Genomic DNA, 27,753 nt, shown 5'->3' on the forward strand with positions numbered 1-27,753 from the left:
TGCCTGATGCAATAGGCTGCTGTGGTCCAGGGGTGGATCCCTCTGCTTTACTGTTCTGTGGGACAAAGCTGCAGCAAAATTTGCCACATCGAGTGCTGCTGTGCACTCCTCTGGGTTGGGCTCAAGCTTGTAGCTTTAATTAGATTGAGTCCTGTCAGCAAACATTATTGTTTGCTTCGATTATGTGGGCTTTTTTTTTGTCTTCTATATGTCTGAATACTGTTTTAGTTATAGGTCAGGACAAAGAGTTGCTGTATACTGCTTTTAGATGCTCAATAAAGAGCAAAGTGATAGCTCTGTTGAGTCAGCGGTAGTTGCTTTGCTACTGCATTGATGTTTTTTCCACTGCCGACCACCTAGCTCAACAAAGGCAATTTGGACTTATTACTTTAAAAGAAAAAAAAAAAAAAAAAAAGAGTCAGATCCCTCCCTCTGCCACGTTTCCTAGGAATGGCAGTTCAAGACCTCAGCTCTAGAGTGAAACTTTTGACATTTTGATGGAACTAGTTAACAGGAAGGAAACAGCAGATTTTTTCTCTTCTTGTAGCTGACAGGATTAGGATGCCTGACAGAATTCTTATTTTTCCTTTTTTTTTCTTTTTTTGAGGGGGTTTCTGAATATTTGTTTTAACGCAGTCACTTTTTACTCTTCTTCCATGTATTAGTAAAATTAACCKTTGAATCTCTGAAACACTTGAAACTAGTTTTTGTAGTTGGATTACTAAATGGCARTCTGTGTATTCTCTTCTCTTTTGGGTGCTTAGTACCTGTAATATTAATGTAGAAAAAAGAATTTCTGAAGAAGCTGGGGTTGTAGAAATGACCAATGTTGTAGTTTGTTTGGATTGGGGTATTTTTTCTTCTTCTTTTTGTTTAATAGGGAAGTACTAGATACAAGAAAGATGCTGAGTTTAGAGCATCTCATTCCTAAAACATCCCATTTGGGAATGTATTAGCATCTCTGTGCTTTTTCTTCCTGTGGCTGTTCCTTTGTCCTCAGTAATTCAAGGTGGTCCTTGGTTTAGGTTGTAGAAGAGTGAGTGGAAGGAGAGATTGTTAATTAATTTATCTCCAAGGCCAAGCAAGTCATAACTGCTGAGAAACATGTTCTGAAAACCACTCATTTGGATACTTAGGAGTTAGTCATGTCACAGACTTGTTTACCTGTCRCACTTCCCTGGGATGCAAGTCCTACCTGGGCAAAGAGATCTTTGTGGCACCTTAACAAGGTAGTGGATTGCCTGGAGTCAAGACCTCAGTGAAAGTTCTCCACAGAGTTTTGCTGCTCTGAAATATTTGGGCTTTTTGTATTCTTTTTCAAAAGATGCTGGACAGGTCTTAATAGTATTTACAGGTAATGGTGTGTCGTCTTTGCTTAGACATTAGGCTAAAAAGTTGAGTTTTTATGAGAGTTTCTTCTAAAGCATTATGTACTTGTTGATCGGTTTTGACCAAATTTGACAGAGGAATAGAAATCTAAAATGGTCATGAATTGTGAAGAACAGGRAAGGAGTAAATGAAAGGAGTTTTGTTAATACACCTGCGGCAGAGGAGAGCACAAAGCCTTTACTAACCCCCTGAGAATCCACTGAAGAGTGCATCCTCAAAGAAAAGTAGGATTTGTGGAAATCCAGTGTCATTGATTTTGCTGGTAGTGGCGCATACAAGGATATATTTGCATCCTGAGATGTAATAATAGGGTAGGGATTTAACAATTGTTTTTATGTGGGGGGAGTTGCTTCTTAATTTCTCTAACGATGTCCAGTTACTAACTCTCAAAAGCAAAAGTATATCTCACTCTTACCAATTGAAACAGCCTCTTGAGACCTGGACTGGGTAGCGAAGGTGGAGGGGGCATGCAAAGGCAGGACAAAACACTCCTTTTGGATTGCCAGGGGAGCTGAAAGGAGTGTAATTCTTTTCCATGGCATTCAAAAAAAAGAATCTACATCATGTGTTTTGTTTCTTTCTTCCAGGGAGAACTGGTAAGGAAGTTGAAGGAAGAGAAGGCCCCCCAGGTAGATATAGACAAAGCTGTAGCAGAGCTCAAAGCTCGGAAGAGGGTCCTAGAAGCCAAGGTGAGTCTCAAAACTAAATTTGAGTTTCACAGTTCTGTCCAAAAATCCTTGGAATCTCTAACTAGTACTTTTTTCCAGTATCAATTCAGGCTAAATAGTTGTAACCAGGGTACGATGTTCAAATTCACTTCTGAAATAATTTACAAGTGTGATCTTTCCAACAAGGCATTAGACAGCATTAATTCAGCAATAAATAAAGCAATAAACCGGAATTCAGGTTATTAAAAGTCAAAGTTGAAATTCACTGTGTGTGTCCATCTCTGTTTACTGTGTAGATCTTTTCTGTGCATAGTGAGAGAAAGGCAAAATGCTGTTTGCTATAGTGAGTTTTGTCTTTAGAGTCTTTGTACAGCATTAGAATTCCCAAACTTGCAGTTAACATGTTTGTTTAAAAACTATTTCCTATGCTACTGTTTAAACAATGTTTTGGAAACATTTCAAACGGCTTATAGTTTATTTCAGCCTTCCAGAAAGGGATGTTTTTAAATTATGCCCCCTTTTCTTAAAATGTAACTGCACCTGAAATATCATTCCACCAAAGAAAATGTGGAATTTCAAGTTTATTTTGTCTCCAGATCAAYAAACAAGTGAAAATAAACTTCCTTATCCTGTAGGCTTCCGTCCCATTCTCTTCACCCCCAGACCGAAACTACAAGAAACTCTTGAAGCATAAAAACTGTCACGTCTGCAGGCTCACCTAGGAAAGTGCTAGGTTGCTASGTTCTTTCTAGTCCATAGTGAAATGATTATAATTGTACTTAGTGGTACTCTTCAGGAAAAAAAAGTAACATAAAGCAGATTTTACATGAGTGCTTGGAACTTCCTTAACATTTTGAGTACCTGAGTTGAAACCAGCTCACCCTGTTTGGTCTGCAGAGTCATCTCGGGTGAACAGTTAGYGTTCTCTGTCAGGACTGGCATTGTGACTAGCTGCTTACGTACATCTAGCCCAAGTAAGAAGATGTCATTTTTACTTACTTGTTATTTGGCACAGGAATATGCTTTGAAACCTGTGGTTTATTCATGGCCAAGTCCTTCTGCAGCAGATTGTATCTAAAGTCTTTCCCAATTCTGTTTCCTATCCCTCAGAAACTTGATTGTGAGAGRTGCAGTGAGGCTGGTTAGGAGTCTTGGTGTTCCTTTGAGCCCCACCTTTCTGTTAGAAGAGTGCCTGAGGGATGCGGCGCAGAGGCATTGCTTGCCAGTTACCCAATTTGTGTGGGCTGTATCCCTGTTAGTGGAAGAATGACCTTGCAAAAGCAGCATCTGCGCTTGTGAGTGCAGCACTCCRGTATAGTCATTCCTTCCTGACAGCGTATCCAGCAATGCATCAYTGTTGCTTACAACAGCTGCAGAATGCAGCAGCGTGAATGTTCATTAGCTTTAGCAGCTGCAGATGCACTTTTCAAGCCCTGTGATTCCTACTTAAACATATCAGAGTGGCTCTGATCTTGAAACCTTGAAAARTGCAGAGTGGTTTTGTGTTTAAGATTTCTTGTCTTTATGTCCTCAAACTGTATCTGTTCTTAAGTCAGTAAATAAGTCAGCTCCTGTACTGGGTCTTTCTCCCCTTGAAGGCTACCACAGGCTTTCCTGTTTTTTATTTATGAAAATAAATAGAAGACACTGTCCCTTTGACTTCTGCAACAGTTTGTTAACAGTTCTCTGCTTGTAGTAGAAGAAGAGTTCTAGGAGTTTCCTTGCCCTTTCCAGTTCCTCCTGTGCTACTGGCTATTTCTTCTTCCCAGCTCAGAATTGWACAATGTCACTGTTACCTTCCTGTCTTTTGGCAATAGTTGTCCTTTCCGTTWAGAAACACTGATGACTGCATCTTTRGGCAGTGTGTCAAATGGATTCCCTTTCCATGTTTTAAAGGTGCTGTTATGGTTCTTGCTGTCTTGTGTGCTCTCTCCTCCTCTTGTTCTGTCTCTCATGCAGACTTACCTGTTGGCCTATCCTAGTGGAAGCTGAAGAGGTTCAGTGCTTCTAAAAAGCCGACAGTATTTATTTGCATGCTGCTCTAGATGTTTAAAAACCCCCAAATATTGGTCATACAATACTTTTAGTTACCAAAGGCTGTTCAAAGTGATGGTATTAACCACTTCTAAGTATAACTGGCTTAACTCTGTTTCAGTTGTAAAAGTTTCTTTATTGAAGAAAATCTTCCTTCAAGTCTGTTAGCTTCACTAACAGAGTTGGCTGCAGAAGTCCATATCAAGTAAATAGTCCCCCAGATATTGAATCTGGAGTCAGAAACAATTGTTCTCTCTGCATTGCTTTTATCGGATATGTACCAACAATTAACTGAAAACTGATGGTAAAATGTTTTTGTTTAAAACCATTATTATCTGTGCCCTCCAGTGGTAAGTCACTACACATGTATCTGTAATTGTTTTGCATAACAGATTTCGGATAAAATATCAGTGAACCTGCTGTAAAACATTTTCTTAGAATTAAGTCAGTGCATTTAGGTACTCTGTAACTTTTCTTAGATGGTAGAGCAGTCCCACATTTAAAAAAGACTTCATTTTGTAAACAAGTATTCTTTGTACAAGTAGTTAAGTATATACCTTTGGCAGACAACAAGAAAGATGCTAGGCATAATCTTGATAACTAAACTTCTGAAWTGAAGGATTGAAAAGATGCAAATATACCAAAATTTAGATGTCTGTAGTCTGACATAGTCACTTTCAGCTGACTATAGTCAGAAGACGGCAATAGATCAGAAGAATCACTTTGGAAATTATTGTTTCTACCCACTGATTGTAAAGGAAGCTGAGGATGACTAGCTCAGACTTAGGTGTCTGAAAGTTAGGGCAGATGAGACCACCTCCAGTGTCTGAAATGTTACATTCAGACGATCTTGTTCATGATTGAGCACATGAATCTCGGTGTAACCATCTGTCTTTGTAAAACAAACATATTGGCAGGATAACTACTTCAAAATGGTCTTTACAGACTTTTGACTCATAATAGGGAATGAGAAGGATTTGTCCTGCTGCCATAAATTGAAACTCCTGATTGTTTTTCATTTATTTGATTTACAGGAGCTAGCCTTACAGCCCAAAGATGACATTGTGGACAGAATTAAAATGGAAGACACCCTGAAAAGAAGGTTTTTCTATGATCAAGCTTTTTCAATTTATGGAGGTACAGATTTAAAGAAATTTGAATTTTAATCTCTTTAGGGTGCTGTTCTGGTCTTCCTAGCTGTGTTTGAAATGCTGTATCCTCTGGATATTATGTTAATGCAATGTGGAAAGACTTTTTAAAAGTGAGCTTTAAAATTTCTCCTGTTGAATCTGTAAGSTGCTCAAAAGTTTCCCCCTCCTTAAAATGGGAAAACCGGGGGGGCGAGGTCAAATTTTGCCTTTTGCTTTCTGAATGCGAGTGATGGAGTTAAGTTCTGAGCATTACATTGTAGAAGATGGTTGCTTTGCAGGGGGTAGAGGTTTTTTTCATTAAGGGGTTGATTGGCTTACTTATTGACTGGCTATTCACCATCTCTGTCTGAGYTTTATTCAAGAAGATAATGTTGCTCAAAACTGTTGCAAACTTCAGAACTGTTACCTTAATGAACTTTGTCAGTGAACTTTACTGAACAAGTGAACAAATGTGGCTGGGAAACATCTTCAGACAGCTAATACGAGCCTCCTCAGGAGGTGGCAGGGTGCTTGGATGGTTACTGCTTTTTCACCTATGATAATAAAATAAATATTTGGAGTTGTTTTATTGACTTCTTTTTTTCTGTTTCGTTTTTGTGCCTAAACAGGTGATAAGCAGATGYGTTTTATTGATGACAATAAAATATCCCTTTGGGGTATGCATTATAACCCCTACCATATTCAGATTCCTCCTTCAAACATGATTCTGCGATGAAACTGGTCACAAAACACAATCTGTTGGAGAAAGGAGTGCAGCTTGTGCAGTTGCAGAACACGTGAATTTATCACTTTCAGCTTTTACCACTACCCAACACTCCAGTGTACTCTGCAACAGAATCATACTGAATAATGTAGGGTAGTGCCCGTCCAGATCCTTCCAGCCTTTATGGCACGAGTCTTTATGTAGAAAATGAGCTACAGTCCTTATTTTGTTTAGCACAAAGGAGTTCATGCTCAGAAAATGGCTTCAGACTTAAACCAAATGATAGGAAGATTGAGCTGGGAGAGTCTTTCCTCCAAATGGTGCATGTCTATATTTTTATTTCTTTTTTTCCACGCAGGTGTCAGTGGTCTGTATGACTTTGGGCCTGTTGGATGTGCTTTGAAGAACAACATCATCCAGGCCTGGAGACAGCACTTTATACAGGAGGAGCAAATCCTGGAGATTGACTGTACCATGCTCACKCCAGAGCCAGTTCTGAAGTAAATATGGGTCTTTCTTTCTGCAGTGTGTCGTTTCTGGTCATAGTTGTTTTTTTACAGTCTTCTGTAAAATTACCCACTGGGAACTTGAGAATAGGTCACCCAAYTTCATTCCCTGTTGTAGTGCAGAATAATTAGATGTCAGTACACAGGTCAGTTTGAGAAGCTGTTCCCGTAAGTCTGTGAGAGCAGTGAGATTGATGTGTCTGAGAAGCTAATATTTCCTAGCAGTCCCATTAGGTAAGAAAATGCCATTATCCCTGTCTTTAACAGATGAATAAAACCAAAAAAAAAAAAAAAAAAAAAAAAAAAAAAAAAAAAAAAAAAAAGATTAGGTAACTTGCCTAAATCAAGGACACCTAGGTCATGTTTTTTGCCCGTGACCACGCTCTTTGACCATCCTTCCGTTCTCTGTAGCAGGATGGCAATATGAAATGTGTCCGTTAAAGTCTGAATATAAGTAATGCTGCTGTAGCCCTGAGGATTAAGTCCTCCTTTTATCTGCATCCCAAATAGAAAAACTAAGCGACAAGACCTTTCTGTCTGCTCAGCCCTGTCGGTTTGTCTCAGTCCCGACCTGGATGGACCATCTTGAAGGGTGAGAGCACAGTTTGGGCTCTGGAATCTTTTGTCTCCTCTTATCTCTGCTAAGACTACCAAAAAGCTTGCCAAACACGTTGCAGAAACACAGAATAGTTGAGGTTGGAAGGAAGCTCTGGTCCAACCTTACTGCTCAAGCAGGGTGAGCTAAAGCAGCTTGCCCAGGACCATGTCCTGTCCAGTTTTCAGCATCTCCAAGAATGGAGACTCCAAAACCTCTCTGGGCAACTTGTTCCAGTGCTCAACGACCCTCACAGTGAAGAAACTTGAGCATATCAGGAACTTTGGTAATGAAAGTCTGAGTTCAGTCAACTCCTTTACTTTGTATGGGTCATGGCACAACCATCAGAAGCTTTTATGGATCACTGATGCAAAATAGTGAAAGTCTGTCCCCCTGAACTACCATGTACTCCCTGCAAATGCATCCACGTCTTTCTTCAATCACAGTGCAGTGTCTGAAGGCAGTAGGTGTYATCTTACTGACACATTTTAAGATTGAGTGATATTAATACCTGCTTATGGATTCCRTTGTTTCTGTGGGATGGTACTGCTTACTGTGGATCTGTACCTGAAGCATGAGTGCACCTGCCATTTGGGTTTGTGATGTGAAGGGTGTCTCTTCAAAAYTGGTCTGTGTGCTGGGCTCACACAGCACTCTGGGCTGTCCAGTGGCAACTTTCATGTTCCTTTTTTATGTTGTCTTTTCTAGGACTTCTGGCCATGTAGACAAATTTGCTGACTTCATGGTGAAAGATGTGAAAAATGGGGAGTGTTTTCGTGCTGATCATCTCTTAAAAGGTGTGGATTTTCTTTCAAGGCTGAGATGAGTTTGGAGATGTCCCATCAGTAGTGCAAGCATGGGAAGAGAGTATCTTTTTTGAGGAAGGARTAGGCCAGTTGGTGTAGCTTATCTGTCATATTCACATTTGTAGTTCATTAACAATGACTTCTTTTCCATACCAAAAACTCTGCAAGTTCTCAGTCTCACGAAAATGTTGTGTTAGTGTCTTAAATGAGGTACAGGATCCCTAGTAATAACATAGTTGAGTCACATTTTACAAAAAGTCTTATGTCTTCAGGCCATAAAAGATTACTCTATTGTATAAGCTGAAGATTCCCTGTATAAGAAGGTTGCTGTTCTCTACTATGTTGCTGACTTTTTATTTTGTATTTCGGTTGTTTTTTGTTTAGTGTGGAGAAATGATTTACTATTTCAGTTGCTTTTTGTTTAGAATGAAAAAAAGATTTACTGAAGATATAAGGAGACAGACCACATTTTCCCTATGCAAGGATCCAGTATTAGGCAGCTACTCACCTTGATGTATACCTTGGAACGCTGTTAATTTTTGGGAATGCTGAGTAAACTTCAGGCATTTCTTAGGTTTGCAAAGTCCRCACATTTCTTTCTGGTTTTATTTAAAATTTATTTAAAGGAGAAGGAAAATCAAGCAAGGAATCCTAGAAATAAGAAACCAGTTTGAGACCTTTTCCATGTTTATCAGCTCCATTGTGAAAAGGACAATTGTTCCAGTCATGCTGTCTAGATTTCTAGCCATTTCCTTGGAAATGAAGTATGTAGAATAATCTGTGTTAGCATAAAATTGTTTTTGTAATATGCAATTTGAATTTTCCTTTTATTAAAAGACAAAAAAAMCCCTCATTTAGTCTCCCTCTGCTTTTCACATGGAACAGCATCATACTAAGACTTTCTGTGCCCCTCCTCTGCAGCCCCATCACCAGCAGACAGCCACCTGCTGTTAGTGCCACTAAAAAGTTGAAATGCTTTGTTTGAATAGGAGTGGGAAGTCTTGGCGTCGCTATCCATCTTTATTTCCCATGGAGGATGTTGTGTTTTAAAGAGAAAAGGCAGTTTAGCCCTACTGTATCAAGTCAGTATGTGCCTGTGAGTGCATTTGGATAAATTAGCTTTACTGGTTTGGGATTAGAGCTTGGTTTTAATTTCCAGTCTGCTTAGAAAGAAAATAAAAGTGAAAGGAACTATAAAGCCATTGCTTGAGTTTACTGGAATGCGTTTTGTCTCAGGAGAAAACTAGATAAGGTCCCATTATTCTCCCTGTGGCAGAGTGGTGCAGCAACTGGTGCAACTCCTCATTTGTAAATCATTATTTCCCCAGTAACGTGAGTGGGATTACCCTGGTAGACACCAGAAAATCAACTGATCTACTGAAAATGGTGTCTTTGAGAAGCATATGCTTATGTTCCTGCTAGATATTATCCTGCTGGATAATCTGCCTAGTTCATCTGGCTTTAGGTTGGGGTCAGTGATGGGATCGCAGTATTAACTGACTATGTACTTTCCTTGCTCACAGCTCACCTGCAAAAGCTTATGTCTGACAAGAAGTGCACAGCAGAGAAAAAGACAGAAATGGAAAATGTTCTAACACAGGTATGGGCTTACTTAGGTACATGGCTGCTTGAAGGATGTGCATGCCACAAGAGAAATATAATACACTGAGTCCGGTAGCAAAAACTTTTCTGTTTCTCTAGGGATGGAGCACAATAGTTGCATAACTGCACTTTCCGTGTTTATTACTGACTTCCTAGATAGCAGGAGCTTGGAATACCTCTAATAATCCTATAAAATTAGGTGCAAAAGTTCTGTATTCTGTGTACCCTCCTCCTTAATCTAGTTATCAGGGTCCAATTTTCTTGAAGGTCAATATTTGATGGGGATGAGAGATAAGAGGGATCAAGCTGTTGTCAAAGCTGGTGGTATTGCTRGTCTTTGTTCAAATGTCTGTAACTCAGAGATGTACGTAGGGCTGTATATGCTCCTAAATACTGAAAACTTATTGATTAACCACATCTCCCTTCTGCTGTTTGGAGGAATGTGTCTCTTGAATGTTGGATTGGTAGGGCTGAAGCTTTCTTCCTGGAGCTTATCTGCTCTGCTTCACTCCACACACTGGCAAAAAGCTTATTTCCTCTGAATCTCCTCTTTACTTTTTCAAAGCCTGACCACATGAGTATGATGGAAAGGAGCAGACAGGAAAGTCTTGGGAGGGTTTTTCTGAACCACCTTAGCATTGAATTGGTACGTTTTAAAGTTGACTTGGCTTTGAAGCACTTGAGACATGTTCCTCTGTCTCTTAATACCCTGTACAGGTTTTTCTTTGTTTACTGAGAGAATGGTCAGGGCTCCAGGCTAACATTCTTGAGCTGCTGTACAGGCATTTGCCTTTTGCTTGTTATTTGTTTTTCTTACTTTGTTTTTAATGTTTGTTCTCATAACTTCTAGGGTAAGAGCTTCCAGAGCAATGCATGAAGTGGATGGTTCCTTCCAGAAAGAGAAACATTTTTTTTCCCCAGTGTACTGCATCATTGAACAGCTGTTGCTAGCTTTCCCACACTGCAGTACTGAACTTTGACCATCTGTCAAGGGAATCCCTCTATTAATAGATTCTTTTTATCTCCTGTTTTGAGGCTTTTCTGATATCTGAATGATCACAACAATTAGAGCTAGAAACAACTCATGTAATCATAAACTTGAGTGTTAAAATGTGGCTTAAATTCAGAAATCATATTTAAATGTACATGTGCAAAATACTAGTATATAAATACACAAAATAGTTCGATAAATTGCTGCTCTTGTGCAGCTAGTTTGCAGTTAGATTTCTAGATCTCCTACTCTTTGATTTTCCTCTTCCAGAGAAAGGAGAAGATGGTGTCCTGGAAGGGACTGATGTCATCCTGCTTGCAAATGTTGTTATCAAATTGCTTTCAGAGAAAATGGAAATTCTTTCACCAAGAACCTCTCTGCTGCAGATTTGTTCTATCTGAGAAAAATGCAGAGCAGCTCTAAAGAGAGGATCTGACATGTAGCTTGGAGTATATTGTGCCTCATGCATCAGAAGGAAGAGGAACAAATGCAGACAAAGCACTGCAGAAATTCTAGCTGGCTTTCTTCTTTCTCAGTGCTGCAGTTTTTTTCCTTCCCAACATACTGCTCCCTATGTTTTAGTTGAAACTGTTCAAAATAAGCTATTTGTGGGTGGTAATGAAGTCCCAATGACTTTTCTTCTGCTTCACACCCACTTTCATGTTCAATGCTAGTGTTTCTGTCAGGTCTTCAGGCTTCAGAAGACTCTGCAATATGGCTGAGTCATAGACTCACATTGCTATAAAGGGTTTGCAGATTTCCCAAGTGTATTCTTCCATCATAGGTTCAAAGTTTATCTTGCTTAAAAAATCCAGTTAACAGGAATTAGCATTTTTGGGTAATGCTACAGACTCCTGGATCATGCTCAGTAAAAGATGAAGAGAGTATAATTTGTTCTGTAATCCTGCCTAGTAATTAAACTAATCCTCCTGCATTTTAATATTAGTTGGATAACTACGGCCAGCAAGAACTTGCAGATCTCTTTGTGAACTACAACGTGAAATCACCTATCACTGGGAATGACCTGTCCCCTCCTGTTTCTTTCAATCTGATGTTCAAGACCTCCATTGGACCTGGAGGAAACATGCCTGGGTGGGTACAAATCTTCTTCTGCTCACACTTTCCCCTTTTCAGAGATTACTCAGAATTAAAAATGAAGTCTCAGTAGGACTGAAGTACGCAATTCCCTCTTGAGCAGCCTTATCCCTGCCTTTCAGTCCCAGACTTCTCTGGTAGTTTAGCGTTCCTTGTACTCTTGGTGAAAGAATAGGTAGGAGGAACAAGGAGCTGTGCAGGGTCACAGTCCCACCTGAAGCAGCTAGACTGTGTGTATCACAGCTAGGATCTTGCTGGTTGGAGTTGTGCTTTCTGTACAATCAGTTAGCATTAGGTCTCCAGTTTTCAGTGATCTCATGTCTCTAGAGAATAGTGCCTGTTTCAGGATGAGGCTACTCAGGGGATGATCTGATGGTAACATCATTTACAGGATGTGTGTTGTCTGAGAATGTCAGGGTTGTTGTCTTGAGCTGGACTCTCCAAAGATAAAAACTGAACAGCACTCATCTCCACTGCTGCTGAAGACCTCAAGGTATGACACTCGCTTATGCTCTGGAATGGCATGCGTCTCTCATACCTTGTGCCCTCCAGTGCTATAGTCAGTGCAATGAAGTAGTCTGTGTAGACAATATTTTCTGTGGGAGTCTCAAATCACTGTAGGGATTGTAACGGCCTTACACTAAAATAGCTTCACAGTCCTATCGTATAGTAGTAGTGGTATATTCATGGTTTGCTTGTGAAGCCAATATCTGCAAGCAGCCTGGCACAGCCCAGCCCAGAGAAGGGAAGGCACAGAGGGTACGTGCTATCTGACTTCCTTGATGTCACTRGTCATTGCATTTCACTCAAATACCTTTTCCCATTCTCCAAACATAGACGAGTCATACAGTTTGGTTTTGGAAATATCCTGTGGGGTGCTGTGTTTGGGCTGCAACTAATTTATTTTCTTTTCTTAAGCACCGTTGCTTTGATGCTTTGTTTCTGGAGGTAGAAGACTCAAGACAAAAAGAGGAAGCTTTAAGTTTTGTAGCAACATTGTTTATTTTCRTCTCCCTGGTTTTCCCACCCATGACTGAACACTTCTTGATTTTTTTTAAACATTTATTTTATTTTTTTCTCTTCCCTCTTCCTTTCAGCTATCTGAGGCCAGAAACTGCACAGGGAATATTCCTCAACTTCAAACGCCTTCTAGAATTCAACCAAGGCAAACTGCCTTTTGCTGCTGCCCAGATTGGAAATTCCTTTAGAAATGAAATCTCGCCTCGCTCCGGCCTCATCAGAGTCAGGTACTGCAAATTTCTTCTTTCAGCAGAACCTCTGGCAAGTGATTGGTTATACATTGCAATGGGTAGCACCTCCCTTTTCTTCCAGTATTTACATATGATTGTTTCTCTTCAGTGCAGTTCTCCCAGACATTTCTTGTGTTTTAAATGGCTCCTGATACAATGCTTAGTGAGTCTCAGGCTTCATGGGCAAAGAGGTCGTTTAGTTAAGATTTTCACTATGGAGTCCTGCCTAAAGCTAGCAGAAGAGACACAGGGTCTCTGAAATAGCTGTATAGTTAGAAATGCCTAGATTAAATGCAATTTTGCTAACAAAACTTGGCTTCCACTATAAACTAAACAAATCAAATTGAGGATAGCRCTGTTTTCTCTACTGGGCCTGCAGCTTTTCTTGTTTAATTACATTCACGCTACTTACTTTAAGACTGGAATCTGGAATCAAAACAAGATCGACTTTGCAGCAGTATTTCCTTGTTTCAGTTCTGCAGATTCTGCAGTTCTGCAGCTTACTACAAAGAAGTGGTAAAGAGAACCTGACTTGAGACATGTGTATTTTATGACCCAGCGTCAGTCAAGCAGGAAGGCTCAGGGTTGTTACTGAGAAATATTTTTGAAGCTATCTTAGGGTAAAAACGATTATTGTACTTCATTAAAGGTAATCTCTTATGTTTAAACTGAATCATTATGAGCAGATGTCTCTCCCTGTCTAATGTGGAATGAGAGCTCCGCTGCACACTTGGCGGGGGTTGTGCTGTACACGCGGGCAGTGTGTGTTGTAAACATGGTAACTGATTAATAGAGTGCTCTAAATGTTACTGAGCGGCATTGGCATTGCTGGCAGTAAGGGAGCTCTTTGAAATTTTCTCAGTCTTCCTGTTCTCTCTCCTGCACATCTGGAAATGAAAAAGTTTTGTCATTGAAGTAYGTTTCCAGTCAAGCATAAATTACATGCTTGTGGCACATTTATAGGAGAGTGTGCTATTATGCTATCATAGCAAATTACATCCTGATGCCTGTGACTTAATGATTATACAGAGCTTTTTCTTAAAGATTTTTTGATAACAGGCTAATTCAATGTAAAGTCGTTTCAAGTGGGAAGACTAAGACTTAATGTATGAATATAGATTTATTAAAGACAAGTTCATCAAACAGAATGTACGTCATTTTTGGATATAGATGTATGATTATCTCTAAGAAATTATCACATCATCTGATCATTTTAGCTACTTCTGCTACAAGTTCATGCTACTGAATTCATTCCTGTAGTTGACACTGTAGGAAACTTGTGCYTCTAATAAGAGGACCACAGTAGACTAGAAGAAAACTTCAACATTTCCAAAGGTGGTATTCTCTGCTTTGACTCTAAATGAACTTATAGATAGTCTTATTAGGAATTTGAAGATGAAAATAAATCCAGTGTTAAGATTAGCTCATGTTCTGGTTCATATTCCTGTTCATGTTACTGTGGATTTGCTTATGTTTTTTAAATGGCTGGCTTGCTTGTGGGAGGCAAAAGCACAATCATTTATTAATGAGATTGTGACTGACCCATAAATTATTTCATTCACATGGCTGTATGTGCTCCCCTTAGGGAATTCACCATGGCAGAAATCGAGCACTTTGTGGATCCTAGTGAGAAAAATCACCCAAAGTTTCAGAACGTGGCAGATCTCAACATCCTCCTCTACTCTTCCAAGGCACAGGTCAGCGGGCAGTCCGCCCATGTAATGCGGCTGGGAGATGCTGTCCAGCAGGTAATGTTCCTCTTGTGAGCATGTGGAGCTTGATCTTTTAAATATAATTCTCAAAACTAAATTATACACTGTTGTGTGAGTGCAAACTAGGGTTTACTCTCAGATTTTGGAGTCAGTGCCTTCTGGTGAATCAGTGTGGCTGAGACACAAGCAAGATCCTTGTTATCAGTGGCAAAAAGTGCAGATAGTGCTGGGTTAGCAGTTAGAGGTTAAGCTTCACACTAACCTTATGGGAAAGGAATGGTAAATCTAACATCTGCCAAAAGGTCGGTAGTGACGGTGAATCTAATGCTCTGCTGCCTATCCGCATCAGTATGTTTTTTGTGTTGGGGTTTCAGTTTCTGATTTTCCATGCATTCAAATGATGAAAGAGTAGGTTTGCTAAGGGAGGGCAGAGAGGAGAAAGAAAAAAAAAAAAGATGCATTGTGTAGAAATTGCAAACTGTGGGGAAAAGCTGTTGTGGGGCCCTGAGCAATAACTGAAATTGCTTTTGCACCATTTTGATACTAATGACAGCACTATTGGGTACAGCAGGATATCGATCTTCAGGGACAGTTAGTGATGAGTCCTATAGTTGTAATAACTTACTGTTTTGCTCAAATGGAGATGCTGACATAGCACTAGGTTGATTTGAAAAGATATAATAGTGGGTTTCATGGAGGGCACGGTAGTTTATCACAGGCAGCTGCAAGAAGTTCTGTCTGTAATGTGCCAGGTTGTCTGCAGAGCTATGACAAATCATGGCTTTGCTCCCACAGAAAGTAATGTCTGTGATTTTTCTTCCCTTTTATTCTCCTTCCAGGGCGTGATCAATAACTCCGTTCTCGGTTACTTCATTGGCAGAATCTACCTCTTCCTTACAAAGATTGGTGTGTCCCCAGACAAGCTGCGCTTCCGACAGCACATGGAGAATGAGATGGCTCATTATGCCTGTGATTGCTGGGATGCGGAGTCCAAAACTTCGTATGTAAGTGGCAAAGCGAAGCAACAAATAGCATTTCCTGTCAGATCTGTTGATATTGCAGGAAGTGCTCTGCTTTATTTCTTGTTTTCTTCATAACTAGTGTTAGTGATGCTGATATTTCTGTCCAGCCCCATGCTGATATAAGCAYACTGCAACTGAAATATTCTGAATTAATAAGGACTTTAAGGGGACAGTTCAACTCCCTGCAGTGGGCTTTTACAAAGCTTATGAACTGCTCGTGCCTATTCATAGACTTTACACTAGTTGAATATCATCTGGAATTAAAGGAAGGCAAGACCTTATGCCTTCCAATGACTGTAGCACCTGTAACAGCAGGGGAAAGGATCTGTTTTGCTGGAGACTAGCTTCATTCCTGCCAGAATACTAACTCTTCCTGCTTGCAAACTGTGAGAAACGGGGGTTCATTCCTGACTGCTCAGTCAGCTGGTGCTGGGAGAAAGATTTTCCCAGAATATTTATCTGCCTTCTGAGTCATTAAGACCCTTCCAGTTCAGGTCTTATTGGGTGATCTTTTTTTCCTCTTCTCTCGTTGGATTGATTTTGAAGAATATGTTTTCTTTCATGTGAACCAGCAGAAGATAGTTAGGGTCAGGGCAGACTCTTAGACTAATTCTAGATTAATTTGGAGAGCTTTTGGCCTTTTCATTAAGCCCCAGCCAAGTTTGTATCAGTTGGGATGACAGTTTCAGAAGAGATGTCTTACGAGACGTGATGGCTAACCTTATCAGTTGTGAACAGAGGAAGTCATTCCACGCTGCAAGGGTATGAGAGTTAATTTTTTGGTAGAGTCMGAGTTTAAAAAAAACTGGTGGAGGGGATTCACTCATATATTCACTCATAATTCGTTGATGTTMTTCTGAAGTACGTGTGCTTCTGCTTGACTAACCTTTTGAAGAGGATTAAAATAYGCACAGACTTTGGAAAATATCTAAAGAACTCCATATGATCTAGTAAAGGATTAAAAGATTGAAGGGATTCTGCTGAGGTCCGTGGGGTTAGACAGTAGCATTGCAGAGATCCTTGTGTGCAGAGACCCCATACAAGATTCCTTTCAAAATCAGTAAAGCCAAACTGGCAATGTGCTCAACCCAAAGGTGTTGACATAGAGCACATGTCAAGGCTTTAGAGGGTTCAGGCAGCCTTATTAATGGACAGGAAGACCTAGAGGTAAGGAAGTTGTATGTGGTTGAAACATCTGCTATCTGTCTGGTTTCTTTTTTCTTTTAAGGAGGTGAAATGGGCTTAGCTCTTTATTGATGTTCCATTACAGCTAGTTAGAGGAATAGCAGCTGGTAAAGTTCTACCAAACTTAAAAAAACCTGCACTTTGGGAAATTATTTGTCTTCATATAGAAAAGCACTGTAGAAACGAGTAATTACTTCCTCTGAAAATAGATCGCTGACTTCCATACGCTCATAACTTCTCCCAGCCAGCTGTTTGGGAGCCAGCACAAAATAGGTGAGCCATGTAAAAGGCTGCGCCATGTAAATACGGTTAATAAGTCACAAGCCTTGTCATAGATCAGTACATCACATGCAGAGCAATCCATCTGACAACCTACCCCAGAAGCAGAGACAGCAATCCCAGGGGCCTGACAAAACCACCTTGTAAGCTAGGTTCAGTTTTTGGTTTCTCTCTTAAATCTGATCAGAAGTGTTTATACTAACTTGCAGCACTCAGCAGTAAGGAGCTAACCATTCTTAACAGTTTTAAATCCACTCTATGTAAAGTTACTGTAGTCTCTTTTATTTTGAATTTTCTGAGAAATAACTTTAGTATCCTATTGGTTAAAAATTTCTCAGCACATTCTGAAGCAGCATGATTTTTCAGGCATAGGTGTCTTTTTCTGTTCGCATACCCTTCCTGATACCCCATTATATCACCACTATCTAGAATACCATATGAACAGATTCTGGCTGCCTGTATATCTGTGCTTCTGTGACAAAATGAGGAGAGAAAGCATCTGATGTGCCTGTTCTTCTCTGAGGTTGCATTTTGGAAAATCCAGATGGTGGTGATTGTAACACATGTTAGAGGCTTCTTCAGTGATTTGTACACAAGCAGTGTTTTGAGAGTCTTCCTTGCCTTGTGTGYTGACATGCTGAAAGAAGTGTTTCCCTTGCATGTTATCTGCATCTTGTTTATTAGCTTGTAAGCCAGGCTTTTGGCCATTCTGATGTGGGTGGTTGTCAGCTGTCTGTTCCATGCYTGTGGAGAGATGGAGCCCTGAAGGCATGACATCTTTATGTGCCTACAGTATGTGAGTGTTGTGGCCTCAGCCCCAAGCTATTGGCACCGTGCTGTGCTCTGCCAAGTCATGTAGAAAACCTGCCCTTGAATTCAGCCACTAGTTAGATAACTGATCATTTCCTCTGGAAACAAATGAAATCATTGAAATGAAGGACTAACTAGTGAGTGAGGGCTGCTTATTGTAACAGAGCTAATTATGTAGAAGGAATAGTTCTGGGAGCAGAAAGGGTGGAGGGCTTAGGGGCAGATAAACATATTTGATGGTTAAGTGGACAAAAAAGCAGCGATGTGGTGAAGGCTTCCACTTTTGTTTTTTCAGGGTTGGATTGAGATCGTTGGCTGTGCTGATCGTTCCTGCTATGACCTCTCCTGCCATACTCGAGCCACCAAAGTTCCTCTTATAGCTGAGAAGCCTCTCAAAGAACCTATATCCTTTCAAAATAAACCAGATTCAGTGAAATGTGATTTGTTAGTGAGATGTCCTGAAGGGCTGTGCAGCTCTMTCTAAAGTTAAGTTTGTACATTTCAAGCGGAAAACCTTGAGGTACAGATCACCATGACTTCTGGGGAGAGCCTGCAAAGAACAGAGCATGTGGGTAACTCAGGTGGGCAAAGTAAAGCATAAGGAGAAGTACTGTCCTGCTTGGTTGTCTGGCTTAATGCTGTGCTCTGTTTTGACTGTGAAACATAGTTTAAATATGATTATGGAGTTACTATACTAGGTTACTCCATGTCATTCCATAATTCTGCTGCTAGCTGTACCTAAAGGGAGAGATACTCTTTCAGAATTTGTGACTGTCTGATCTTCAGTACTTTTTGTTCTTTCTTCTCTCMCCTTGTAAAGAAGTTCCTTAAACCAGAAGTAGCAGAGGAGATATTCTTTATGTTGGGTAGTCATTAGCTTTGACATAGCAAAAGAACCAGGCCATACATTCTGTGATCTGAAACTCCTGAACTACCTCATACAAAACGGTCAACATTGTTCAGTTTGAGGCAAATAAGGGAGCCATTGGCAAAGCTTATAAGAAGGATGCAAAAATGGTSATGGAATACCTTTCCGTGTGTGATGAGTGTTACATCACTGAGATGGAGCAGCTGCTGAACGAGAAAGGGTGAGCTGGCTGCGTGTGCCTGGTGGCCTTATCTGTCACTTCTGACAAGGTTCCCAAAGTGCTACTTGATTAACCTGAGCCTCCTGAAACCACCGTCCTCGTGACAGTAGGCTGGATGGATCATCTGCAATGTTTTAATGCCGTCCCTTCCACCAAGTCATTGCTGGTCATCCATCAACATACAGTTAGGTGCAAACATCAGATATGCATCTATAGTATTCATATATATGTTTGTTTGCATGTGAATGAAGTTCTGACATTTCTTGGCAAGTTGGCTTTAGTGCAGTTAATCCATGGAAGACACAGACTTCAATGAAATGGTGTTTTCAATGAAGAAGGYGTTTACCAGTTTCCCAGATCTGGTTTAAGAGTTAGTCAGGGCTAGCAGATGTTTTTGAAGTTTATTTTAAAGTAAAATGAATGGTTCTGTGGATGATGAAATTTCAGAACAAGTTATATAGAAACGAGAGCTTGAGTATGTATTCTCCAGTATTTAGTGAAACACTTTAGCACTTGTTACAGTTTTTCCTTCATCAGTGCACCAGTTTGTTTATCTTTCCTCTCCCTGTCTGCCAGTATTTGTGACACATGTAGGAACATAAATATTAAGAGATCTTGACAGTTGTCAAATTTGGCTGAAGCAGGCCAAAACTTTTATATGTTATGGGAARAGCTAATGGAAAGTGCAGTTATTTAAAAAATAAACTTCATTTCCTTGAAAAGAAAACACCTAAAACCTTAAGTTCCTTGGGTTAAATACATTAACCTGGAAATGATTCATGTCCAGTGTTAGTGGGTCAGCAGTAGGTTATGATTACTGCTTATTTTAAAAGGTTAATTTGTGCAAGTAGAAACTGAATTCAGGTCTGAGAGTGCCAAGTAGCACAACATGACTTGGAGATGATGGTCAGAAAAGTATTTAACTAGTTACGCAGGCTGAGGAGCTAGGATTCCTTCGCAGCCTAATTAAGCAAAAGATCCCTAAGATTAGCTAAGTTCTTTGCAAAAAAAATAAATAAAAAGAATTGCTACTGTACTGCTTGRAATGGTAGAAGGTGTAAGGGCAGAGAATACATTGTATAAAGATAGCATTTACCTCTTTTTTCCTGAGCTAAGATCTATTGTTTTTACATCTCTCTGAATGTAAAAGTGTAGAGAAAACAATAGCATTCAAAATGAAGAGGAAAAATACTGCAGGAGRTGGTGACTGTGCACAAATCAAAGCTAGAGGAAAGTGGACGTCATTTTTCCAGAATCCCACTGAAATAATTGAATAGATGAGTTTTAATCAGCACACCAGGTTTGAATTGATGGTGGACTGCATATAATAATTATTGTTTAAATGCAGCATCGTCTTATAGCTATATTCATAGCAAAGCCTTTATAAGCTTCGCTTCGTTTCGTTCGGGGTCCATGCAYGGGTGCTTTTTCTAAACACCTAATAATTTCTTGTATTACACTCGCTGAAGTGCTTCAGTGAGGAAGATACCATTGGTGATTTAACTGAGTGCATATGTTCACAGTATAAGTGTGTTAGACCTGCCTTTTGTGTGATAAAGTTTGTGTAAATCCATTATGGAAAGAACTTGGATTTATACTAYGTCAGCAATTTTCTGTTGGGACTCTTAATAATAAAGACATTGGTTTCCCTTAAGTGGGATAGGACAATAGAGCTTTAATTCTCCTGAGTAAGGAGAATGTGCCAGTTGTAAGTTAATAAAGGAGCAAGAGATAGAAGTTAGAGGATGATAAGTAATATCAGAAGCTCTAGAAATAAGCCAAAAGAAAAAARGAAAAAAAGAAAGAAAGARACTACACCCCTACTCRTTTTGAAAAYGTTGATAAATTTATTCTCCCCTTCCTTTGGAACCTGTGAAAATATAGAATACTTTCTGACAACTCAGTTTTCATAAGAAGTCTGTGCATTGGATAAAATGTACAGTCTGTAGCAAATGTCTGTTTCGTGTGCTCTTGATTTTTGTTTTTTCTTTTGGCGTGTATACTTCATCCTGAGACTGTTTTCCTAATTGAGTTTGCTTCAGGCTGTTAACCACATCTAAGTTCACTGTGATTATGAAAATTGTTACTTTTAATTTTTATGTGGTAATTTTATGATTAGTATAAGCTTCTTTTAATGRGTACACCACATGTTTCTTTCTTTGATCTTTGAAGTTTGCCCTGTCTTCTATCATCCCATTCTTAAAGTCAACAACTGATGCAATTTATGAAATGTAACATGTTGGTGTATTGCTGTAGCGTTTAAATCACTTTTTTTGCTTTGCAGGGAATTCACTGTTGAAACTGAAGGGAAAACTTTTAAATTAACAAAGGACATGGTTACTGTGAAGAGATTTCAGAAAACATTACATGGTAAATTTTTATCTTTTTTGTTTGATCATCAAAGATAGAGGCAGATCARGATACAATTTGAATAGGAACTCTATTAGTTACATTGTGCTGTTACTGTTATACTGTGGCATAGGAAAAATGACGAATGTTATTTCCTTGAAATTCAGCAGTTAATAAGAAAAGCTTTTGCAGAGCAGCTGGATTGCTTCCAAGTTGCTGTGGGTGATGGAGAAACTCAAGAGGGCACACCAGCTTTGGGAGCCTGATTTTTCAAGCCCATTGCAGTGCAGCAAATGAGCTGTGGCAGATCTCTGAATGCAGAGCTCCCATTTTGACCCTGCTGCATGGAGCCAGGGCTTCTGGCATCAGCCAGCTTACTACGCTGCTGTGCTGACCAGACTTTTTTAAGCTGGTAAGTCCAGTCAGTTCCTCTGGTGTTCCTCCCGAGAGCTTTTGCCCTGATTTGGGAACTGGGACTTGAAGGTGATTTTTCCAAAGAGCACAGAYTGTAATTGCTCAAATAAGTCGTGTCTTTCCAGTGAGCTCTGTGAGAGCCTCAATCAGGGTCATTTGGGAAATCTTTGACAAAGCTAGGGACTAAGGTAGATTATCCCCCAGTTCATACTGTAAATAGTGGATTGTCCTGCCTTAGGCTGGGAACGTACTGGGGAGGAATAGAACAACTCATAGCATATACAGACTGTATTTGTTCTTGCAGCTGTGTCATTGAAATGCCCAGGTGTCTTTCAGTCAGCACGTGCTGTGTCTGTGACAGGCTTTGCCTCATTACAGCTTCAGAGGGAGACTCAGAGTTGTAACTGGTACTGCTTCTAGTATTGTGGGTACTCAGCAGGCAGAATCCCAGTTGCTGGTTTTACTTTAAATTTGTACGGGTGAGCAGTTTGGCTGCTTGCTCCACCAGGAGGCAAATATATTATGGATTCCCTCTCTCTTGGCCCTCTGCATTGAAAGGTCTGTGGCTCTGACTTAGCAGTGCAAAGTGAAAGTGGAACAGAGTTTAGGGAAGAAACCCCTGTTTGTTGCTCTGAAAGGATGACTATAACAGTGCTCACCCAGTTTACTGCTCTGTGTTCTCTGGCTTTCAATGGACCTTTTTTCAAACTAATATTTGAAAACTGTCAGTGCAGAAATAATTCTATCTCTCTGGAAGTAAAATCACACCCCAAATTAGGTGTTTAACTGAGGAGGACAGTAGGCACATAGAATGGCAGGCAAGTCAGGGTGCAGTGCGGGAGATTCAGATCCTCCGTCCTTGATTTCAAAAGCAGCTGATGCCTCTGATGCCTCTAATTGTTGCTATGTGAGCAACAGTTGTTATGTGAGTTGTTATGAGAGCTTTTCCTAAAACGCTGCAGTGTCTTCTGATCAGGGAAGCTGTCAATTGCGCTCCTGTCCTGCTAGGAGGGGGGGAGAAGGAAGAAAAACTGCCTCTTTGACAGATTTGTGGCAGAGTCTGTAGAGTGTTGGGTATGTAGTAGTATAGCATATCACATCTGCGAGTTTTGCAAACTAGCTGATCCTCATTCTTTCCCCTTCTCATGGTATATTTGGAAGGGGGTTGAGAATGGAGAGACGAACAGCATTGCAGCAGGTAGCTTAATGACTCAAGAATGCAGAGGAGTCTAGGGTGGCTTTTGGGTTGGCTCTGAAGCTCCGTACATCTCTGCTCACAGTGCTGGACGCAGGGTCTGCATCTGTCTGTTAAACTGAAGCGGGCCAGGGCTTGAGCATTCCTCTGCGATAATCCAGGCTATTTAGCTGGTAGTGTATTCCCTGCCACAATTTCGATCCATGCCAAGTAGCACTCTGCCAGACAGTGCCTGGGCACGGTTTGTGGCTTGGCATGGAGCAAGGACCATTCCCAGTAAATGCTGTGGATGAGGCCTCCTTTTTCTGAACTGGAGGAGGATCTGTGTGGATGCAAGTTGTACTGTGCTGTTTGCTTTCAGGGCCAAGGAAGGGGCCCTGGCTTGTTTACAGCCTCAGTATGATCTGTACATGGATTAAGTCCAAAACTCTTCTTCAAATATTTGTATTTAGAGCAGGAATGTTGTAACCTTTTCTTTTCATGTGCTCAACTACATTAAATCCAGAATGCCCGAGCGGAAGAACAACTTTTGTAAGCACAAAATTTCTTTTTTTTTTAAATATATATAAATTCTTCTTTAACCATGATGTGGGCTCTCTTGTATTTCAGTGGAAGAAATCATCCCGAATGTAATTGAACCCTCGTTTGGAATTGGGAGGATCATGTATACAGTGTTTGAACACACATTCCAAATCCGAGAAGGAGATGAGCAGAGAACGGTGAGCTTTCTTGTTGCTAGGCCTCATCTTAAAACCAACTGCAAACATTTGACTTTACCTAACGTCTGGAGGACARTCTAAAATAAGACCTCACAATACGCAGTAGAGATGGGATGTCGAACTGCTGTTCTTGCCAATGTATGTATCAGTTATACATGTGCACTGAGAGCATTCTGGGGTTGTGTGCACATGAGACTCCTCCTGTATCACATGCAAGGGGCAGAGAAATCCTCCTGATTTCACACTTGGCAGTGTCCTGTCGCTTGGAGAAAGGCAACTCTTCAATGCTTAGTCTCCTCTTTGCTTCTCCTGGAGCCACAGTTAGTGCAGCTAAATGGGCTGTTTCYTCAGTGTTTCCTCCTCCCCCGTTCAACCTTCTCCCATTCTGGACACCAATAAAACCTTGTCCTAGAGCTCCACTCTAGCAGAGGTTGGAGGGAAATGTGTGTTACATACAGACCAGCAGGCTGCTCCATGCAGGGCCCTGCTGACCTGTTGCTGGTGGCCCATGGGAAGTTGGCTGTGAACTTCATGCTCCTTCCTCTTCATTGTTTGTGGTTACAGGACTGTGTTTACAGAAACTAAAAATATTGCTCCCTCTTATCTATGGCTACCACAGGGAGGGATACAGTTATGAGTGGGGTGACAGGAAGCAGGAGCTCAGAGTTAGGATGCATTTGACTTCTAATCACAAACTACTGACATACTGAACTTTTTTTCTCTGTCTGTCCCCTCTCTGTCCTTTAACTTCTAGTACCAATTTACTCTGTGTGGAGCCTGGGCTGCTCTGTATTGTGATACATCTCATTTGCATTGCTTCTGTACCCATATAGGTGGCTGATTGCAAGGACCAGGAAAAAATGTTTTCTCCTTTTGGCTCTTTTTTGCTTTCTGTGGGTGCGTCTGGTGGGAGGGGTCTGAAGGCCTTTCTGAACAGCATAAACTCCCTATAGATGCTAGGTCCCTGCTGGAGTCAACCTGGGGACAGGAGGACAATTGTAAGAATTGTAAGTCTTTCCTTTAAACAGTTTAAAAAAACTCTTAGAAAGTCCCATCTACTCTTTGTTTTCTTGTTATTCAAATGAATCTTGCTCCTCCAGAGAAGACTCTGGCAGACTTCTCCGTTGGTGGGAAGTAATGTTTGTCTGGCAGGAGTGAAGAGGGTGTGGAGTACAGCTGGAGTAAATGGATCTTGCTCCAGCAGTGTGAGATGTTACTGCTGGGGCCCTATGTGCTAATGGTTTACAGAAGGTCAGCTACTCCGCTAGCATGGTCAGTCGGCCTCCAACCTCAGTCAGAGCTTATTTTAACCTGACAAACTGTCCTGTTAAACTTGATTCTTTTTGTTTTTTTAACAGTTCTTCAGCTTCCCGGCTCTTGTAGCACCATTCAAGTGCTCTGTTCTTCCTCTGAGCCAGAATCAGGAATTCATGCCTTTTGTCAAGGAATTATGTAAGTGACAAACAGCACAGCGGGTCCTATGGGAATGTGCACTGGAAAAATAAGTTCCTTCCTCAGTGCTATAGGAAGAGACCAGCATTGGGATCRGGAGACTCTTATGTGAAAAGGAGAGGTACCAAACTAACAGTTGTTAGTTGAAATTGGTCAGCTTTGTGTGTGTTCTTGAGTTAAAGTAGAGAGTTTGGGGACTGTAATGACAGATGCGATGATGACCTTGCAGCTAAACGCTGGAGGAGCATCAAGCCTGTGTCTGGGGAGAGTTGTTCCAGTGCCATGAAGATATGGGAGGCCTCTGTTGAGATTGTGCTGCCTCTGGAGTGTGTAATGAGACCTGGTGATTTTCCCCTCCCCACTTTTTGCAGCTGAAGCACTCACGAGGAACGGCATCTCTCACAAGGTGGATGATTCTTCTGGATCCATTGGCCGGCGCTATGCCAGGACCGATGAGGTCGGCGTGGCCTTTGGGATCACGATTGACTTTGACACTGTTAACCGGACACCTCACACCGCCACCCTGAGAGACCGCGACTCCATGCGCCAGATCCGAGCTGAGGTAAAGAGCAGGCAGATGGGTATCGCTACTGACAGTGCCAAGCCATTCCTTAGGGGTTGGTGAGACCTTCAGCTGCTTTGCCTGATCCAGCAGCAGTGCTGGTCTCTGTGGGAGCTGCTCCTAGCTTTTATGGGTTATTCAGCTATTCCCAGAAATCCCCAGGGAAGAGAGATTTGTCAGACAGGATGCTGGCCCTGCTGCTGAAGTGAGAAGAGGCTTTAATTTCCCTAGGATGTGGAGGTGCTGTTCTTACTTGAAAGCCATTTCTTGAGCTGATAACACTGCTTTTAGGGTGTTGCTTTTCCAGTGAAGGTTGCTGAGTAAATGCGGTTGCTTGGCTGCAAATTCAGAAGAACTGTGGCTGCTAGTCTGGCTAACAGAGCACAAGACAAACAGCTCCTCAAAGTTTACTTCTTGCCAGTGTTGCCCAWGTACTTGTGAAGTTTGGGAACCATTGCCATAAAGGAGTACTTGTCCTAAGCACAGCCTGCTAGGACAGCTGTAAAGCAGAGGCTCAAATGGTAGGTTGCCATGTGGAGGTCTCATTCCCTGTGAGCAAAACCTGCTCAGAGCAGTGGACTTGCAGTCTTGACACCTCTCTGACGCACTTCCCTGGCCCCCACTAGGAACCCGCCGTTGGTTTCTGTAGAAGTAGGAGTTGGTGCTTATCTGTGAGGTTGGGTTGTTCTAGCTCTTCTCTGTACAGAAGCATTTTTACTGTTTGGGGCTACTGAGATGGCTGTGGGATCTATTCAGTRTAAGAGGCAGAACCAGTTCCTGTGAGCACCCCTCAGTCTGTATATCACCTGGATGACTTTGTGCTATAATAGCAGAAACAAGACTTTGTCTTCCTTGGTTTTCTGTGAGTTTCCTAGTTTCTCTAGTTGATCCTTCCCACCATGATGGTATACTATTAGTAGCAAAGAAAAAGGAATTGGCAGCTGCTTCTGTGCTAGTCTTACAGTAAAGAAGGCCTGGCTAAATCCTAGCTTGCAGCATCTTTTGGATGTGTGTATTTTTTCCTTCCCTTGCAAAACTGTAACATAATGTTATGAGRGACCAATCTATATGTACTCCATCAGTGATAGCTGCATTTTTGTAGTGGGTCACCTCTGAATAACTGAGCAGCCTCTGCTGAGACAATACAGACTGATTTAAGATGTCCAATTAGTTAATACTTTTTCTTACCAAAAATGATCTTGCAGGAAGATAGGATCTTGTCACCTGATCTGTTGCTGCTGTAAAAATTACCTGTGTTCCCTAAATATCCCCCAGAACCACTTGATTTTGATGGCCTCTTGATATATGTGTTTTTRTGACTTTGTCTGCAGATCTCTGAACTTCCTGCCATCATTCGTGATCTGGCGAATGGTTACCTAACTTGGGCTGATGTTGAGGCAAAGTATCCACAGTTTGAGGGACAAGAGACTGGCAAAAAGGACACAATAGAGGAATAAAGAAAAGGACCTGAAGTAAAAACCGCATCAAATGTCCACTTTTTACTGTTCATRTTAATATGAAATAAACTTATCATGTATTATTCAAAAGCTGCATTCTTTGCGCACACAGGGACTATTTGTTTTTTCTCAATTGTTGCCTGAATTGAACTTTAAAAACTGAAATAATTGCAATCCAAGTTAAAGGTGTTATGAATAAAAATGCCATTATATATGCCTGCTTCTCTGTGTTCATGCAGCCTTGTACTTTCTCCAGAAGCACCTTTTCTGCTGCTGGCTTTCCTGTTGACTGTAGGTGTTACTGGTTATTACAGCCCTCAAGAAGGCAACACCTATGATCTGGGTTYAGATTGCCTTGGACTCTTGTACACAATAGTACTAGTTTCGTAGCCTCATGTTCATGAAGGGATGATCGTTGTGTCATTCTTGCTCTCACTATTGCTTAGCAGCTCAATCACCTACTGTAAGACATAGGTTTAGCACTTTCTTTTGCCTGTTTCTGCAGTGTTAGCAGTATTTGCATGCGGGAGAAGGGAGAGAGGGTGGAAAGCACTCTCACTTTTGTTTGACATGGTTGGTTTGCCTGGCTGAGGGAGCAAGCAGCTGTGAGTATGGAAAGGAGGAGCCATGGCAGGGTCATTTCTTTTCCAGTAAATGTCTTCTGGCAGCAAGGACTGAACACAGAGAAAGCCCTGAACAGGAGGAAAAGGAGCCAGATA

The 27,753-nt window shown here is 41.0% G+C and overlaps 1 protein-coding gene across 1 annotated transcript; it reads left to right on the plus strand.

Annotated features, from left to right (window-relative positions):
- The first annotated feature begins 1,952 nt into the window (after window positions 1-1,952).
- On the plus strand, window positions 1,953-27,248 carry GARS1 (glycyl-tRNA synthetase 1). Its single transcript, XM_085316423.1, has 16 exons — window positions 1,953-2,078; window positions 5,126-5,228; window positions 6,304-6,445; window positions 7,755-7,843; window positions 9,376-9,452; window positions 11,392-11,537; window positions 12,638-12,787; window positions 14,376-14,538; window positions 15,342-15,506; window positions 18,094-18,206; window positions 18,746-18,886; window positions 21,171-21,256; window positions 23,454-23,563; window positions 24,922-25,015; window positions 25,387-25,577; window positions 26,909-27,248. The coding sequence occupies exons 1-16, from the start codon at window positions 1,953-1,955 to the stop codon at window positions 27,032-27,034; spliced, it is 2,022 nt and encodes a 673-aa protein (XP_085172549.1). The 3' UTR covers window positions 27,035-27,248.
- Window positions 27,249-27,753: the final 505 nt, after the last annotated feature.

The sequence above is a fragment of the Rhea americana genome, unplaced genomic scaffold (genome assembly GCF_003343005.1).
Source record: "Rhea americana isolate MKP2758 unplaced genomic scaffold, rheAme1 scaffold_47, whole genome shotgun sequence".
Classification (NCBI taxonomy): domain Eukaryota; kingdom Metazoa; phylum Chordata; class Aves; order Rheiformes; family Rheidae; genus Rhea; species Rhea americana.